The sequence below is a fragment of the Oncorhynchus clarkii genome, chromosome 16 (genome assembly GCF_045791955.1).
Source record: "Oncorhynchus clarkii lewisi isolate Uvic-CL-2024 chromosome 16, UVic_Ocla_1.0, whole genome shotgun sequence".
Taxonomy (NCBI): domain Eukaryota; kingdom Metazoa; phylum Chordata; class Actinopteri; order Salmoniformes; family Salmonidae; genus Oncorhynchus; species Oncorhynchus clarkii.
This window is the reverse complement of record NC_092162.1, coordinates 64,887,589-64,905,631: the sequence shown is the minus strand read 5'-3', so window position 1 is coordinate 64,905,631 and position 18,043 is coordinate 64,887,589. Positions and strand designations below refer to the sequence as shown.

At 40.3% G+C, this 18,043-nt stretch overlaps 2 protein-coding genes across 2 annotated transcripts; both read right to left on the bottom strand.

Moving 5' to 3' along the window:
* Positions 1-74: 74 nt before the first annotated feature.
* Positions 75-12,505, bottom strand: LOC139368922 (solute carrier family 35 member 2). Its single transcript, XM_071108418.1, has 5 exons — positions 12,124-12,505; positions 9,595-9,777; positions 6,896-7,047; positions 5,918-6,627; positions 75-817 (listed from the first exon to the last, which is right to left on the bottom strand). The coding sequence occupies exons 1-5, from the start codon at positions 12,197-12,199 to the stop codon at positions 790-792; spliced, it is 1,149 nt and encodes a 382-aa protein (XP_070964519.1). The 5' UTR covers positions 12,200-12,505; the 3' UTR covers positions 75-789.
* Positions 12,506-13,456: 951 nt separating this feature from the next.
* Positions 13,457-17,395, bottom strand: LOC139368921 (Pim-2 proto-oncogene, serine/threonine kinase). Its single transcript, XM_071108417.1, has 7 exons — positions 17,113-17,395; positions 16,741-16,841; positions 16,544-16,594; positions 15,906-16,126; positions 15,591-15,760; positions 15,301-15,477; positions 13,457-15,173 (listed from the first exon to the last, which is right to left on the bottom strand). The coding sequence occupies exons 1-7, from the start codon at positions 17,171-17,173 to the stop codon at positions 15,019-15,021; spliced, it is 936 nt and encodes a 311-aa protein (XP_070964518.1). The 5' UTR covers positions 17,174-17,395; the 3' UTR covers positions 13,457-15,018.
* Between the last annotated feature and the right edge of the window lie 648 nt (positions 17,396-18,043).

Below are 18,043 nucleotides of genomic sequence, written 5' to 3'. Positions count from 1 at the left end.
AACATTCAAAGCTGACATAATAAATATTGTTCAGTAGAGGGCGCCAAATGATCATGGACTGTCTTCAACCCAAATAAAAGTCAACACATATACATTTATTTAGCAGATGCTCTTATCCAGAGCAACTAATAGGAGTAATTAGAGCTAAGTGCCTTGCTCAAGGGCACATCGACAGATTCCCCCCTAATCGGCTACAGATTCGAACCAGCGACCTTCCGGTTACTGGCCCAACCCTCTAAACGACTAGGCTACCTGCTGCCCTTACTTTCAACACATTTTCAGTTTTGCTTAGCTGGGTTTTGAACAAACACATCAAACATTTAAAAAAAAGTTAAATATAGGCCGTGATAGATTTACATTAAAGGCTGATATTAGTGTTTCAATGCATCACACACATAATACAACTAATAATTAAACACTATTCAACAATCTTATGGGGATTAAATAATACTTGTTGTAAATGGGTAGATACGGAGCAGAAAAATATTTTTTTAACAAGAACTCATGTTAATGTTGTATAGATAAATAGTAAGGCAACAGTGTAAGGAAATATTTTCTACAAAGGAAGTTTCAACTCCTGATCTGTTACATGTAAACTAAGCATGATTAAAAGATAATGTAATTCTCTTCATACAATACCCATTCGCAACCGAGGCAAACATCTCCAACAGATCTGCTAGTATAGGAATTTCAATTAAATTAATAGAAGGCATTTGTAATAATTTTCCTTTCAACATCACTTTGGCATGAGATGCAGGCATGGTATGCCTTCAGACGTGAAGCACTTTCTTAGCATCCTTTTTCCTTTTCAGAGGCCCTAGGAACAGAGAGAAAATGGAACACAAAGCACCAGTCAGATATTGTTTTCAAGAAGAGATCTTTGTTCTGTCCTAAGCAAATACTATAACAACCGTATCAAAAAAAATAACATGTTATTGTCTCACATGAACTAATGTGAAAATAAACATTCTCCCTAGGGAGAACTTTAGAACTGTATATCTTACCGCTCTGAAAATAGGGCAGCGAAAAGCTCAAACACTGAATATATATACAGTACCAGTCAAAAGTTTGGACACACCTACTCATTCCAGGGGTTTTCTTTATACGTATGGAATCATGTAGTAACCAAAAAAGTGTTAAACAAATCAAAATATATTTTATATTTGAGATTCTTCAAATTAGCCACCGTTTTTCATTAGAATTAACAGATGTGCCGTGTTAAGTCAATTTGTGGAATTTCTTTCCTTAATGCGTTTGAGCCATTCAGTTGTGTTGTGACAAGATAGTCTTATTTGGTAAAAGACCAAGTCCATATTATGGCAATAACAGCTCTAATAAGCAAAGAGAAATTACAGTCAATCATTACGTTAAGACATGGAGGTCAGGAAATCAGGAATATTTCAAGAACTTTGAAAGTTTCTTCAAGTGCAGTCGCAAAAACCATCAAGCGCTACAATGAAACTGGCTCTCATGAGGACCGCCACAGGAAAGGTAGACGTTACCTCTGCTGCAGAGGATAAGTTCATTATTTACCAGCCTCAGAAATTGCAGCCCAAATAAATGCTTCACAGAGTTCAAGTAACAGACACCTCAACATCAACTGTTCAGAGGAGACTGCGTGAATCAGGCCTTCATGGTTGAATTTCTGCAAAGAAACCACTACTAAAGGGCACCAATAAGAAGAGACTTGCTTGGGCCAAGAAACACAAGCAATGGACATTAGACCGGTGGAAATCTGTCCTTTGGTCTGATGAGTCCAAATTGGAGATTTTTGGTTCCAACCACCATGTCTTTGTGAGATGCAGTCAGTGAACGGATGATCTCTGCATGTGTGGTTCCTAACATGGAGGTGGTGTGATAGTGATTTGCTGGTGACTGTGTGATTTATTTAGAATTCAAGGCACACTTAACCAGCATGGCTACCACAGCATTCTGCAGCGATATGCCATCCCATCTGGTTTGCACTTAGGGTTACTATCATTTGTTTTTCAACAGGACAATGACCCAAAACACACCTCCAGGCTGTGTAAGGGCTATTTTACCAAGAAGGAGAGTGATGGAGTGCTGTATCAGATGATCTGGCCTCCACAATCACCTGACCTCAACTCATTTGAGATGGTTTGGGATGAGTTGGACCACAGATTGAAGGAAAAGCAGCCATCAAGTGCTCAGCATATGTGGGAACTCCTTCAAGACTGTTGGAAAAGCATTCCACATGAAGCTGGCTGAGTGTGTGGAAAACTGTCAAGGCAAAGGGTGGCTACTTTGAAGAATCTAAAATATTTTAATTTGTTTAACACTTTTGGTTACTACATGATTCCATGTGTTAATTCATAGTTTGTCTTCACCATTATTCTACAATGTAGAAAATAGTAAAAATAAAGAAAAACCCTTGAATGAGTAGGTACTGTAAGTCAAAAACTCTTAAAGGCAGTGTACTGTATCATTTCCGACAAAAATGGTTGACTGATGTTTATCCTGATTTTTTCCTCCCCTGATATTCACTTGTCTCTCACTCCCAGTTTATCATGAAAAAATTGTAGGCAAGCCGATGTTACTGGTTTGACTGGGATAGTTGTCTTTTAACATTGATGGACAATAGCATCTCTCGACATCTCTGTCACTACAGGCGATAATTCTTCGTTGGAAAAAGATGCAGGGATAAGAACGGCCTAATGACTTAAACGGATGCAATAGTGCACTGGATCACGGTGATAACACTCCTGGTGGTGCTCTGCACCAAGTGTAATATTACAATGTTAACATTTTGTTAGCTCTACTTATAAAGGGACACAGGATTTTGTACTTGCATTACAATTATACTAAACACAATTATAAACGCAACATGTAAAGTGTTGGGCCCATGTTTCATGAGCTGAAATAAAAGATCCCAGAAATGTTCCATATAGACAAAAAGCTTTTTTCTCTCAAATTTTGTGCACAAATTTGTTTTTATCCCTCTTCGTGAGTATTTCTCCTTTGCCAAGATAATCCATCCATCTGACATGTGGGGCATATCAAGAAGCTGATTACACAGCATGATCATTCCACAGGTGCAGCTTGTGCTGGGGACAATAAAAGGCCACTCTAAAATGCGCAGTTTTGTCACACAACATCGTACAACAGATATCTCAAGTTGAGGGAGCGTGCATTTAGAAGGCAGACTGCAGGAATGTCCACCAGAGCTATTGCCAGAGAATTGAATTATTTTCTCTACCATAAGCCGCCTCCAACGTAATTTTATTGAATTTGGCAGTTTGTCCAACCGGCCTCACAACCACAGATCACATGTAACCACGCCAGCCCAGGACCTCCACGTCCAGCTTCTTCACCTGCGGGATCATCTGAGACCAGCCACCCAGATAGCTGATGGAACTGAGGAGCATTTCTTTCTGTAATAAAGCCTTTTTTGTGGGGAAAATCTAATTCTGATTGGCTAAGCCTGGCTCCCCAGTGGGTGGGCCTACACCCTCACAGGCCCACCCATGGCTGCGCCCCTGCCCATTCATGTGAAATCCATAGATTAGAGCCTAATGAATTGATTTCAATTGACTTGTTTCCTTATATGAACTGTAACTCAGTAAAATCATTGAAATTGTTGCATGTTGCGTTTATATTTTTGTTCAGTATACATGAATTAAGACAAAATCCAGAGGGATGGAAACCAGCTCCAGTTTTATAAAAGTTTTACTAAAAGAAGTATTATTTGTACAGAGGCATTCATAAAAAGTGCAAACTAACCATGATAACTATCTTTTTCTTCATAAGTTAATTTCATATCACACAGATATAAATGCATCCAACGCTGAACAGTGATGTGGGACAATAAGACACCAAGTAGAAGCCAGTGGCTCTGTGTCAACATTGAAGGCAATGAACGCAGACAAATTCATCCCATATTGAACAGCTGCTAATAGTCTTTCTGAGGAGGAACACAACGATAACCTCATCATACTGAGACCAGATACTATTTCTTAGGTAACTTAAATAGGTAATTATTAATTATTCCAGCATATGGTGGTCAGGTCATTTCTCAGAGGCCAAAAGGCTTGGGGATACTGTAGTAAAATGTTGATGACTAAATAAAATATGCTTTTGTCTGAGAGTGTACAGAAATAGCTAAGTCATGAACATAGTAACAAATTTCAGATAAATACTTTTCTTGATCTAAACTGTATCAATTAGTTTTTCCCCCTGATATTTCACACTGAAAAACAAATTGTGAGAAATATCACCTCCCTTATGAATTCCATTTGTAAAGCATTTTCAAACTGGCTTTAATAAGTCTATCAATTCATTTGTTTAATGTCAATGATACTAACCCAGACTTAAGATAGAATTCTATATACAGGCCTACTTATTTATGCATTTTAAATGATATGAATTGGCTGTAGGTCAAAAGACTATGAGCAGCTGTATCTGAATTTTTAACCCAATCTAACACCAACAGCCTGAAAGTAAACAAAAACTAAAAACAATTCATGACAAAAAAGAATTTTAGCTGCCTAAAAATACAGTATATTGTCCTTGTCAGCTTGATGATTTTAAAGAAACCATTCTTGCAAAATCTAAGCAAGTATGCTCAATATTCTCTGGTAACATTGGGATTTAACTTCGATTTAAAGAGAAAAGCTCCTTAATTTAATATGATAATAAAGCAGACTTGAGTGTAAAAAAAAAAACACCCACAACTAATGCTTTATCATTTGATACTTGTCCAGTTTACTCTGTGTTTTTTGCTCAGGGACAAACACTTTCCATTTTGACAAAAAACATGAAAACATTCCATCAACTCCAGTTGATATTTAAAAAAAAAAAAGAAAAGACATCTCAGAGAACAGTTTGTATAAATATGAGCATGAGCATATTTCCACAAACCTGTCACAATTAGTCAAAGCAAAAAATGAAATTATAAATGTGATATTATTTATGCATTTTTCAACTTTTGTCAACAAATGATATCATTACTGTACAAATGAAAGAGAAAAGGCACAGCATGACCATTAGCTCAGGTGGTGCCCAAACTAGCCCGGCCCACCCTAAACTAGCCCGGCCCACCCTAAACTAGCCTCCATTTTAGGCGCTGTTAGGATGGGATTCGATTAGTTGGGTCTACACCTGAGGAGCTCAAGCGAGAGCAGACAGAAATACATTAATTCCGGAACACCTCAAACTCCTTTTCAGTTTCTAGGTTTATAGACATTTATAAAGTCGCCATGCCAATTGGAAGTCTTTCAACTATATTCCGTTATAGTTCAGATGGACAACCATCTCTGCAGTACTCCACTAATCAGGCCTTTATGGTAGAATGGCCAGACTCTCTGTCTAAAGAGTTGTATCCAAGTAACTAGGTTTCTTGAAGACCATAACTTCAATTTTAAAAAAACAACTAAAGTTGCAGCTGTATTTTAAGTCCTCTGGCAAGTCATCTAGATATGTGGTAAGGCTTTCTTTTGATTAAAAATACATTGTTTAAGGCAAAGAGGGGTCTGTAGAGAACTAAGTATTGAAAGCAAAGATATTCCCAGAGGCATGATTAACATGAACAGAATATCACAAGTTTTCATACTTCACCCTCTTGTGCTTTCAAAAAGTATTGAAACTTAGCAGACTACTGCACGAAAACGGAGTTAAAATCTCTGGCTACCCATTCCATTATAGGCAGAATACACTGATGGGTAGTCTGAGGAATAACAACCTTGGGCTATCTACAGAACTAAAATACAGCGATGCCGTACCCCTTCCGTTTGTATCAAAAAAATCTATTGATATGAAGTTCCCAAATTAAATATAAGTAGCAGAAAGATAAAGATGGAAGGCAAAGTTTGTTTTAGTCCAGATGGAAAAATAATGAGATTTGAAAGGAAGAAGAGAAGGACAGACAGGATTGCAGAGCGCTCATTTCACCAGGACTGACTTTGGGAGGAAAGCTTCCGTCTCCGAGTCTCCAGCGCCGTCGGCCAGACTGTGGCTGGAAGAGGAGAGGGTAGCAGTAGACGGGGAGGGAGCAGCTGCTTTGGGCAGACTATACATATAGACGGCTCCAATGACCAGACCAGCACCCAGAGTGAAGAGGAGGTCCACGTGGAACCCAAAGAGGTAGACAGAGACGACAGTGGAGACGATGATGGAAAAGGAAGTGGCGAAGCCCTTCAGGATGTTGTCTGCGTACTTCACTACCACCGCCACCAGTAAACCCCCAAAAGCCTGGTTAAAGATGACGCCCCACACCATGGGTGTGTACCCAAACAGGAAGCCCTTCTCTGCAATGGCAAGGCCATCGTTCCACCACATGCCCAACAGGCCTAGTAGAGTGCCAAATATGCCCAGCTGGATGTTCCTCATCCACACAGAGGCTGAGCTGCCCTTAAGGATTTTCTCAAAGTACACTCCAGCAAAGCCAGAGGAGAGGCAGGACACTATCACTGCCACCAGTCCTTTGGCATAGTTCTGGCTCGGTCCAGTGACGGTAGTCTCCTCCTTCTGTTTTCCTTCCTGCTCCAGCTGTACGATAGCAACTCCAGCGAACAGCAGGAGCAGGGACAGCCACTGAATCCGTGATAGGCTCTTCCGCAGCATCAGCACTGAGAAAAGAGCTGTGGTCAGAATTTTCAGCTGGTAGGTCACCTGGAGAAATAACCACAACATTCATTAAACCAAACAGCATTTAACAACATACATTTTGCATATTGCAGACTAAAATCATAACATATATATATTTTTTTTTAACTTACAGGGGGGTATGGGAAACAAAACAAAAAATGGCATTATAGGCTATTGTGGGGTACTCAAAGGGTTTATGCTTGTGGTAAAGTGATTTGCTATGAGATATCATAATCAAGGATGCGACGCTAGAAGAAACATATCTCATTACCAGGCAGCCAGAGCAACTAACCTGGAAAGTAGCTGCGGGTAAATTGGAGATAGCCACATACTGGAGGTTGTTCTGCAAGGTATAGATGAGGGCTGGGACAGCCAGTTTAAGCGTGTCCTTGTATTGGATGACAATGGAGTTGTACTGCAATACAATAAACTCCTTTAGGTTTCCTGGGAGAGGGAGAGAGCGAGTTGATTGTAAGAGACAGGTGAAAATGCAGACCACCACATTTACATTTTGCAGGTAGGTCATGTGTATTGACAACACAAATTAGCCAAGTATTGAACTTTAAAAAACAAAGCCAAAATGTTTCTGCAGTAAACACAATGTAAATGGAAATATTTAAGCTGAATAAAGTTCATATTCAGTTAAGAGTAATTAACAATGCTTCCAGGGCTATATTCATTTGTGTACTGGTTGATGGTCAGTAGCAGAATTGTTACCGAATGTTATGGGTTGTTATGTCGTTTGATAGTGATTGACATCAGGGCTACTGAAGGTACAAGGACCCAGGACACACTGATTATTATTGTATTGATGACATTATGAACACCGATTCTACAGCAGCTGGCAAAGTCACTGTCTTTTGTTTTGACTTTGTACAAGATTCTCAGGCTGATGTTTGGAGAACATTGGGTACTGATTAGAATAATAAGGGCCTGTCTCCAATTCATGTTCTTTGCTTCTGCTCTGGAGGTGTTCTCCCTGAATTTTTGTAAAACATTTCTGTTTGATATTAACAATGACTTCGCTCCTTGGTTCCACCGAAAATCCCCATTACACACATTAACCCATTCTAGTAAGCTATATGGAATGTTTAATACTGGTCAAACCAAGCATAATTTTGCTATTTGATTTAGAATTTTAAGACCCCTTGAAGTAAATTTGAGAAATTACTCAGTACTTTGTTGAAGCACCTTTGGCAGTGATTACATCATTGAGTCTTCTTGGGTATGACGCCACAAGCTTGGCACACCTGTATTTGGGGAGTTTTTTTCCATTCTCTGCAGATCCTCTCAAGCCCTGTCAGGTTGGATGGGGAGCGTCGCTGCACAGCTATTTTCCAGTCTCTCCAAAGATGTTCGATCGGGTTCAAGTCCGGGCTCTAGCTGAGCCAGTCAAGGACATTCAGAGACTTGTCCCGAAGGCACTCCTGCATTGTCTTAGCTGTGTGCTTAGGGTCGTTATCCTGTTGTTAGGTGAACCTTTGCCCCAGTCTGAGGTCCTGAGTGCTCTGGAGCAGGTTTTCAACAAGGATCTCTCCTTTTCTCCGTTCATATTTCTCTCGATCCTGACTAGTCTCCCAGTTCCTGCCGCAAAACTAAATAAAACACAGCATGATGCTGCCACCACCATGCTTCACCGTACAGATCGTGTCAGGTTTCCTCCAGATGTGACACTTGGTATTCAGGCCAAAGAGTTCAATCTTGGTTTCATCAGACCAGAGAATCTCGTTTCTCATGGTCTGAGAGTCTTTAGCTGCCTTTTGGCAAACTCAAAGGGGGCTGTCATGTGCCTTTTAATGAGGAGTGGCTTTCGTCTCGCCACTCCACCATAAACACCTGATTGGGGGAGTGCTGCAGAGATGGTTGTGCATCTGGAATGTTCTCCCATCTCCACAGAGAAGTATTTAGCTCTGTCAGACTGACCATCTGTTTCTTGGTCACCTCCCTGACCAAGGCCCTTCTCCCCCGATTGCTCAGTTTAGCCGGGCGGCCAGCTCTAGGAAGAATCTTGGTGGTTTCAAACTTCTTCCATTTAAGAATGAGGGAGGCCACTGTGTTCTTGGGGACCTTCAATGCTGCAGAAATGTTTTGGTACCCTTCCCCAAATCTGTGACTCGACACAATCCTGTCTGAGATCTACGGACCATTCCTTCAACCTCATGGCTTAGTGCACGTCAGAGCAAAAACTATCAACTGTGGGACCTTTCCAAATCATGTCCAATCAATTAAATTTACCACAGGTGGACTCTAATCAAGTTGTAGAAATATGATCAATGGAGGACGATCAATGGAAACAAGATTCACCTTAACTCAATTTCGAGTCTCATAGCAAAGGGACTTATGTAGTAATAAGGTATCTTTTCATTTTTAATACATTTGCAAAAATGTTTAAAAAACACTTTTTGCTTTGTCATTATAGGGTATTGTGTGTAGATTAATAATTGTTTAATCCATGTTAGAATAAGGCTGTAAAATAACAACATGTGGAAAAGGGGGAAGGGGTCCGAATACTTTCTGAATGCACTGCACATGTGTGAGTCTCACCTTTACCCAGAGGCGTCATATTAGTTTTGTAGCCCAAACTGTTCAGACGCTTCAGACAGAAGTTGGCAGATCGGCTGTACCGACTTCAGATGAGTCTCAAGACGCTTGTGGGGGTCGTAGAGCAAAACAGAGAACACCCTTTGTGTTCCTGAGAGTCTCATCTGTTCACCATAGTTTGTAGGCCAAACTGTTCAGACAATTATGAGAACACCGATTTTCGTGATGTCTCATGGTCTGACAAACACCGCTCCAGCTCTGCCGGCAAGTGCGACAGACGGATGTACAGACGGATGTAGGGGATTTAGATGCATCAAATGCAAAAACAAACATATCTAGAGCTTAAACGGGCAGATTTTTATTGGGGATTTTGTATTATGCTAATTAAATTTCCGTACAGGCGCGGACATCGACCTTAGGGGGTTTCAATGTTCAATAATTGAGGCTTACCTTTTCTCTGGAATAAAATGATGAGAAGGCAGGTAAGTACTTTGAGCACCTCTGCCATAACCACTGCAGAGGTGGTGAAGAAACGATCACCGGGCAGCGTACGGACATAGCGAATGCTGAGGATGAGAGAGGCATTCTGGACAACAAGGATGGCCAAACTGATGTATTTCAGCTTTCTGTTCACTGTAGTAAGAAGACAACATCAGATGACATCATTAGACTACTTTGCATTGCATAGCTGAAAATCCAAGTCAGTTGAACCAGATGAAAATCTATTCTCACAAGACATAGGCAGAGCATAGCTTTGGGACAACTTTGGGAGTCTGTGTATTGGTTGGAACCCCTCCGTCGTCACCCCCCCAAAAAGTTTCCTGTCAACAAAACCATATGTATAATCTCTAAGGATTTTACTTATCAGACATAACGTAAAGTTGTTCCTAGCTATCAAATAAACATCTGGGCCTCCCGGGTCACGCAGTGGTCTAGGGCACTGCATCGCAGCGCTAGCTGTGCCACCAGAGACTCTGGGTTCGTGCCCAGGCTCTGTCGCAGCCGGCCGCGACCGGGAGGTCCGTGGGGCAATGCACAATTGGCCTAGCGTCGTCCCGGGTTAGGGAGGGTTTGGCCGGTAGGGATATCCTTGTCTCATCGCGCACCAGCGACCCCTGTGGCGGGCCGGGCGCAGTGCAGGCTAACCAAGGTAGCCAGGTGCACGGTGTTTTCTCAGACACATTGGTGCGGCTGGCTTCCGGGTTGGATGCGCGCTGTGTTAAGAAGCAGTGCAGCTTGGTTTGGGTTGTGTTTCGGAGGACGCATGGCTTTCGACCTTCACCTCTCCCGAGCCAGTACAGGAGATGTAGCGATGAGACAAGATAGTAATTACTAACAATTGGATACCACGAAATTGGGGAGAAAAGGGGGTACAATTTTAAATGAAAAAATGTAAATAAAATAAACATCTGAATCCAACTTTTGTCCAAACTGCACCATATTCCTGCTGTGTAAACAGTCGTAGATTATGTGTTAAGAAGTTATGCGTGGTCTAATGGCAGCCCGCTGTCTAACTCGGCAGGAATATGGTGTGGTTAGGACAAAACTTGGATTGTTACGTTTATTTGATAGCAAGGGATAAGAACGTTGCCAGCCAATATGGACGACTGGGTCACGTCCATAGATGCAGAACAAAAAGAGTGGGTCCCGTCTCTGGCAACTGAACTGATAGAACAAACGACCAGCCGGCTTGGGTTGCAACCCTAGATGTATAGGGACTATAACTTGTGGAAGGAAGATATTAATCCAAATAACGTTTATGAAAATATGTCAATTGTTATTTGAATATGTTGTATAAAAGTGATAATGCCCTCGAATCCGGTGTTTGGAGGATATATTGGTACGGTTTGCCATCTCAGGCGTAACAACACCCGTGCCAATATAGCCTCCAAACACTGGCTTCTCAGGCATTATCACTTAAATACCATGGCTATAATTTAACACATTTGCCGCTAGAACTGTGTTCAACATGCACTGAAGTAGATAGCTGGCATGTTTACCAGATAGCTACAGTTGTTGCCTTTGTATCCAAACAAAATGACTTGCTAGTTTAGCTAACCAAAACATCAGTCCTAGCTTGCTATTATGGAAATTGAATTCAACAATGCCAATGTTTTAAATTTGACTTTTACTTTCAAAAGCAAACAGAACATATTATTATTATTATAATAAACTACTGTGCTGATTTAAACCGTTCATTGTTTAAGTAATAAGGCCCGAGGGGGTGTGGTATACAGCCAATATACTACAGCTCAGGGCTGTTCTTACATAAGACGCAACTCGGAGTGCCTGGATACAGCATTTAGCCGTGGTATATTGGCCATATACCACAAACCCCCAAGATGGCTTATTGCTATTATAAACTAGTTACCAATGTAATTAGAGCAATAAAAATAAATGCTTTGTCATACCCGTTGGTATAAGATCTGATAAACCACGGCTGTCAGCCAATTAGCATTCAGGGCTCGAACTACCCAGTTTACAATTATTAATATCTGCCTACTGTACGATAAAGGACTACTCTTTTCACATGTTCCTACTAGTTATCTGACTTGTATGGTTGGTTGATTCATATTAGTTACATTAAGGCGCAGTTAATTCAAACAGGTGTGAGGAGTTTCTGACCCCACCCTCACCTGGCTGTAAAAAAAGAGAAAGACAAGTTCCACATCACCAAAGTTACAACACACACAGGCTCAATGCATGAAAGAGGCTATAGCTAACGTTTTGAATGCAACTTTCAGAGTCACACACACACATATATATACGCTGAATAATAGGCCATATCCTCTGCCTGGATACTTTATTAATGAACTAGGTAGCTATTTTAAAATAGCTAGATACGAGCCACTGACACTGCTGTAGCTGTATAGTTAGTTCGCTAACGTTAGCTAAATGAGCTAACATGGATAGCAAATCAACACAGTACAGTCTGCTAAATATCATGCTAACGAGCAGCTGAACAAAATATAGTTGTACCTTCACTCTGTCTAGGAGAGGCTGTCTTCTCCTCTCCAACTCCTGTCCCTTGGCCGTTGTTGTTGCTCCCTGCCATGTTGGCATTGACGTTATGTGAACTGGAATGTGTTGTCACCTAGCCAGTGAGCTAATTCCTTGCCTTTGACTTTCACCTAATGTTAGCTAATTTAGCACTGGTAGCTAGCTTGCATCCAATTGCTGTTGCAGCCCCTTTCACACGTCAACTGACAACGAGTGCTAGGATTCCCAACCCCACTAGCTGAGCCATTCCACGTTACGATTAAAACACTGATGTGTTGTTTTTCGTTTTTACTTCACAATCATTTCCTTGTTCGCTGGCACATTCACAAAACCCCCGAGCTTCCAGTGCAGATGATCCTATTGGTTGTTGAGTTGAGGGACAGCCTCTCCGTCGTTCGGTGGTACTGATAGGACCAATGGAATGGTCTAAAATGTGCAAATCCCGTCGATGCAAACAAAACGAACTCGCCAATTAACCGCCATTATTGTCCTCATCTTCTGCAGACCATAAAGACGACTACTGTATTTCAACATTAGCTTAAAACGATTACGCCAGACTCAAATTATAGGCTACGGCAGCATTGCACTCGAGCTGTGAAAGAAAGTATCAACTAATGGTCCGCCTGTCTTTGATGAGAGAAATCAAGTTTGATGTGCTGTATAGGGTTGGTTGATCATTGTACAGCCAGGACAGACTGGGATCTTAAAATGTATCCCCTAATGGACCCATAAGTGTCAACCAACAGTCACATAACTTCCTTTCACACACAGTACTGGTGCTTGCCCACAGGGCGAGGTACTAAACCATTCTGCCCTGTGGTTGCCTTGCCTTTTACAAAAAAATATTGCAGTCAGTGCAGTTTAACTGCAATATGATCCCATAGTTTTTTTTACTGCTGTAATTTTGCATTGTAACCGCAGTTACAGAGCAGTATAACTGCAGTATGATCCCGCAGTTGTATATAATGCAGTAGTTTTGCAGTGTAACTGCAGTTACAGTGCATTATAACTGCAGTACACTGCAGTTATTCTGCAATTACTGTGTCCAAAATACCATAGTCGACTGCCATTACTGCAGTTTCAAAACGGTAATCTTTTTTTGTCAGGGACACCCCTTTGCCTGTTTATGAGTGATGTTGTCATTCGTTTTGATATAACAACTAAGTGATGGTTCAAACTTCCAACTGCTATCAAGCCCTTTAAATGGAGGCCTATCCTTCCTACACGTGTTTGACTTGTCACAAAGGCACTCTAAATGAGTGAAGTCTAATCTTGTGAAATCATGATTAATGAAAACCAAACAGTACAGATAAACATTGACAGCCTTTATGTACACTTAAGAATCAAGAATTTGACAGAATGTGTCTCCTGAAATTCTCATTTAATGTAAAGAGATTTGTGACAACTGACAGTGTATAAAACAATACATAAGTATTTACAACAAATATGACTATGCTACCTCAGCTCATTGACTATGATTATGTCAATGATAATTCCACTTAATTGTTAAGAACTATGTTTTTTTTAAATCCAATTTTCATGACAAGATTTCAATGTATTAACTCTTCCATTGGGTAAATTGAGTCATGAATGAGAAAATGTTTGTCATTACAGTCCCATCATTAAGGTAGGATTTAGATTAAGGCATATGATGAAGTCTCACCAACATTTAAACAACAACATATATACATACATACAATTGGTCATGTGGGTTCCACTTGCAACAATAGAACAAAAGTAAATAAATAACACAAAAGTCAAAATCACCCAGTTTTGAACGTTGTCTATTGCCTTGAACAACAGTCACTGGTTAAAACACTGAGGCATTTACTTCAGGTAAACCTTCAAACTCCACAGAAAACAAGAACATACGTCCTAGGAAGGAAAATGGAAGCACAGATTTTAACTTCCCTCCCAGATAAAGATCACCCAGTTTAGTTTCTGGATTGGACACATTCTTGGATGATTCATTGCTGTGGTGTTGACAAACCCTTGGAGGCCTGCCCATCACAAAAAATTACACAGACATTCTAAAGGTCAATCCTGAAGGATAGTATTACATCCTGGATACTATTTGACATTCTAAATGCGTTAAAGTTCCAAAATAATATGTAAATATTATTTTGCAGAGAAAACAGTGTCAATGTCCCATTCCCAAGACTACTCAGCTCCAGCGAATAAGTCCATTGTATGAGGCGTATGAGCCTGACTTGCGTGTCCATAGAGATGTTACCTTGCCTGTGTCACTACCAAACCATCAGGACAAAATCCATGGAAAATTTAAGATATCCATAGTGCTCCGGATTACTGTTGTTTTGTAGTCCTCTATTCCTCTTGAAACGAGGTAACTTAAATAACCTGTAAAACCAGGTCTTCACATGGAAAAGTATGTGATCTCAACCAAATCACATTAAATAATAGAATCAAATGGCATCAGAAACTTCGACATGCCTCCAGTATAACTGATGTAAACAGAAAGTCCAACCCTAAAGATAAATAAATAGTAATTGAAATAAATACCCATAAATGATTTTTTTTTTTTTTTTAAATAAAGCATACATATCTCTTCCCAATATGGTCTATATTACTATGGAATGTGCTGTTTTCTAACACTTGTGAAGATAATTTAGATATAGTTTGCCTTGGCTCAAGATAAGTGTGTGATACATTTCTTTGTACTAAGGTAGTACATTAGTGCATAATTTTTTGTATAATACTTGTCAAATTAAAATAAAATAGTATTGCAACACCACAAAATGATAAATAAATAGCTTTCCATAGGGGGACTTGATAAGTTAAGCACAGAGAATATAAGATAAGTGTGATCTTAAAAGGCATCTGAAGTTTCTTTAGCCACCCAATAGTATCCAGGAATCATAGGCTTGACTGGCTTGGCAAAGAGTTGTGATCCCCATGCAAGTCTCCACTGTCGTTAGATGACTCCATCCAGGGATGGAGTAAAATCTCTTCTAAGCTTGGCCGATCTTCTGGTCTGTAGGCAAGGCACCAACGAACCAAAGACTGGCACTCTGTGGAGGGGGGGGGGGGGATTTTCAGTCATGATGAATTGTATTTAGAAATGAAATCCATAATTTGTTCTGTCATTGCCCTAGAAATGTTGTCAGATAGTAAGAATAGGCCTATGTAGTAATGTACCTTTTGAAATGCGCTTGGTGAAACTTGGCGTGGCCTGCACAATGTCTCTGTCCCTCTCGAAGGGGATGTCCCCGCAAACCATGTCGAAGAGAAGCACTCCAAGTGACCAGACAGTCAGAGACCGGGCATGATAGTGTTGATGTTGGATCCACTCAGGAGGACTGTACACTCTGGTGCCTAGTGAGAGAAAGAGATGGTTATATTACTAACAAAAAAAATGAGTCATCAATACTTCTAAAATAAGTTTAGACGGGTACATATGGATATCATAAGTAGTGTTTTTCACTCACCCTCAAATTCTGTGTAAGCAGTGTCTTTGAGCAGAGCACCGGAGCCAAAGTCAATGATCTTAACATCTCCTGTCCGAGTGTCGACTAAAATGTTCTCATCCTTCACATCCCTATGAACGATCCCCTGTGCTTGACAGAACTGCAGCGCTTCCACTATCTGGAGCATGAACCTGGAAAAAGAAGCCTTAATTAGAATATAATATAAAATCACATTAATGAGCACCGAAAATCCAGCAGCCTCCCAAACATGGAAACTTAGTGGAGATGATCAACCTGTGAGTGAAATAAGTCTACTGACTTGAAACAGTCATATACCTTTGTGCAAGTGGCTCGTCCAGGGCTCCCCGCTCTGTGATGAAGTCAAAGAGGTCCTGACTGGGTTGTGGTCTTTCGAACACGATGAGGAATCCCTGTCCTGGCACCTCAAACCAGTCCAGCATCCTGATCACCCCATGGTGCCAGGGTCCTGCCCCTGCACCACCCCCCAGCTGTAAGAGCAGGGCTATCTCCATGGGTACCAGGTTGGGTCCATCTGGCTGTTGGCAGAGAGAGACAGAGGGAGGGTTAGTCTTATTAAGAGTAGGTCAGCATCAATATACTTGTTCCTAAAACACATGAGAATAAAAATAGTATTTTTTTTTTTTACATATATTGACATTTGTTTTTTGGTCCAGACAGGGTAAGTACTGATATTAAGTTCCTCAAAAAAAAAATAGGAAAAACCCTACCACGTAATTTCCACAATATTACAACTACGTCATGGTTATGAAAAAACAACATGTGGTTTCTCTTCGATTTCCAGCAGAGGGCACGAAATACCCGCTTTTTGTTTCCACACATGACAAGACTGTCAGGTGTACAAGAATGGTAACCACAAAAAAAATACAATTGTCAGAAGCCCCAACAAGACATAAACGCACATCTTAAATCATATAAAGTTTTTTTAAACTTACCAATCGCGCCCATTGCTGCACTCTGTCACTTGAAACTTGCTTAATTGCCACCTAAGGATAAAAAACAAGTGTTCATATATCCATTTTTTTTTAAATTAGTCTAAAAACACGTTTTGAATTTTTGTTATTGTCATTAATTGACTATTTTCTCGTCACTTGAAAGAAAAAAATGAAATACAATATTTTGCTGTAAGTACCTGCAGACCATCTGAGATGCGTTGACCAGCAAAGACGGACCCAAATCCACCACTTCCAAGAAGCGCACCGAATTGGTAATGCTTCTCAAAGGACTCTTTACCTGTGGTGTCAAATAACATACATCAAAACATAGTCAAAGCTGTAATGAATGTAGGTAATGTAGGTAGGCTATGTAAGAAACTGTCTCTATGTCCACTACATTGTGTCATTACTAGGTATGTGTCTTGCTTGTTGTGAAAGCAAATATATACTGGCTATACCTCCTTTCTTGATCAACCTTGATATTCCAGTCAAACGTGAACCATACATTAATGAGACATAATGAGCCATTAAATGAAAAACATATGGCACTGGCACCTCCAAATTCTTACCGCTTTTTTCTTTGACATCCTCCTGATCCAATTGCAGCTCAACACTACGTTTGTCCAACATTTTTATAAATTGAATGTATCCGAAGTAAAAACAGTTGTGTAGATTTAGTTCAAGGTTATGTCCATTTCGAATTTAATCCGTGAAGAATCTTCAGTTTTCAAAATATCCAACACAGAGCAAGTTGCTGTAGACAGATGCGCTTCCCAGAAAGACCAATTTGCACAACAAACTGACACGTCTGGCCAAAGAAAGTTTGTTGCTGTTTTTTAAGGTTAAAGCGGTGAACACGCCCACACGACGCACCTATCCAATCATCGCTGCATTAGCGGTAGTATTTTGAATTGTGGTCCAATCACAATGTAGCATGATTTAACTATATTAATATTCATATACCACTACTACTTTCCTCCGAATTAGCTTACATTCCAGTAAATGAGCGGTCTTTTGATGAGAAGCACCTTCCTTGTGGTACTTTTTAATTTTAGCGCGCACATCTCTCTTCTTCTTACAGTGCATGATGTGCTTGATTCTGTATCTGCATTCATTGTGCATAGGTGTGTGCTCATGGCATGAACATAATATTTAACATTTTACTGAAGTAAATTGCACACAGCTCTGTCATCATTGACAGTATAGTAATAGATTAATAATAACAAAGTATTGTCTGCCTGTCACTATTGCAGCCAAATTTCCTTCAGCACATATGTCTGTTATTGTTTGGATATAATCCTTTCAGATTAATTTGTGAAAGAAATGCTGCCGGGAGGTTAACGTTAATTAGGTGGGAGTAAAAAACTGTGCCCACAAGTAAACAGTGAAGGGTGGGCGCTGGTGGGCAGCAATAACAGAGAGAAAAAACCTCACATAACGAATGCAATGGAATTACCATTTATGTACAAATCCAATCAATTATTCAGGTAAAATGCAATT

Coding starts and splice junctions, on each gene's coding strand:
- LOC139368922 (XM_071108418.1), bottom strand. CDS start 12,199: ATGGCAGGGAGCAACAACAACGGCCAAGGGACAGGAGTTGGAGAGGAG. Junction 9,778..12,123: donor CTCTCCTAGACAGAGTGAAG/GTACAACTATAT, acceptor TTCTTACTACAG/TGAACAGAAAGCTGAAATAC. Junction 7,048..9,594: donor CATTTTATTCCAGAGAAAAG/GTAAGCCTCAAT, acceptor TCCCTCTCCCAG/GAAACCTAAAGGAGTTTATT.
- LOC139368921 (XM_071108417.1), bottom strand. CDS start 17,173: ATGTTGGACAAACGTAGTGTTGAGCTGCAATTGGATCAGGAGGATGTC. Junction 16,842..17,112: donor GGATGTCAAAGAAAAAAGCG/GTAAGAATTTGG, acceptor TTGACACCACAG/GTAAAGAGTCCTTTGAGAAG. Junction 15,174..15,300: donor CACCAAGCGCATTTCAAAAG/GTACATTACTAC, acceptor CCCCCTCCACAG/AGTGCCAGTCTTTGGTTCGT.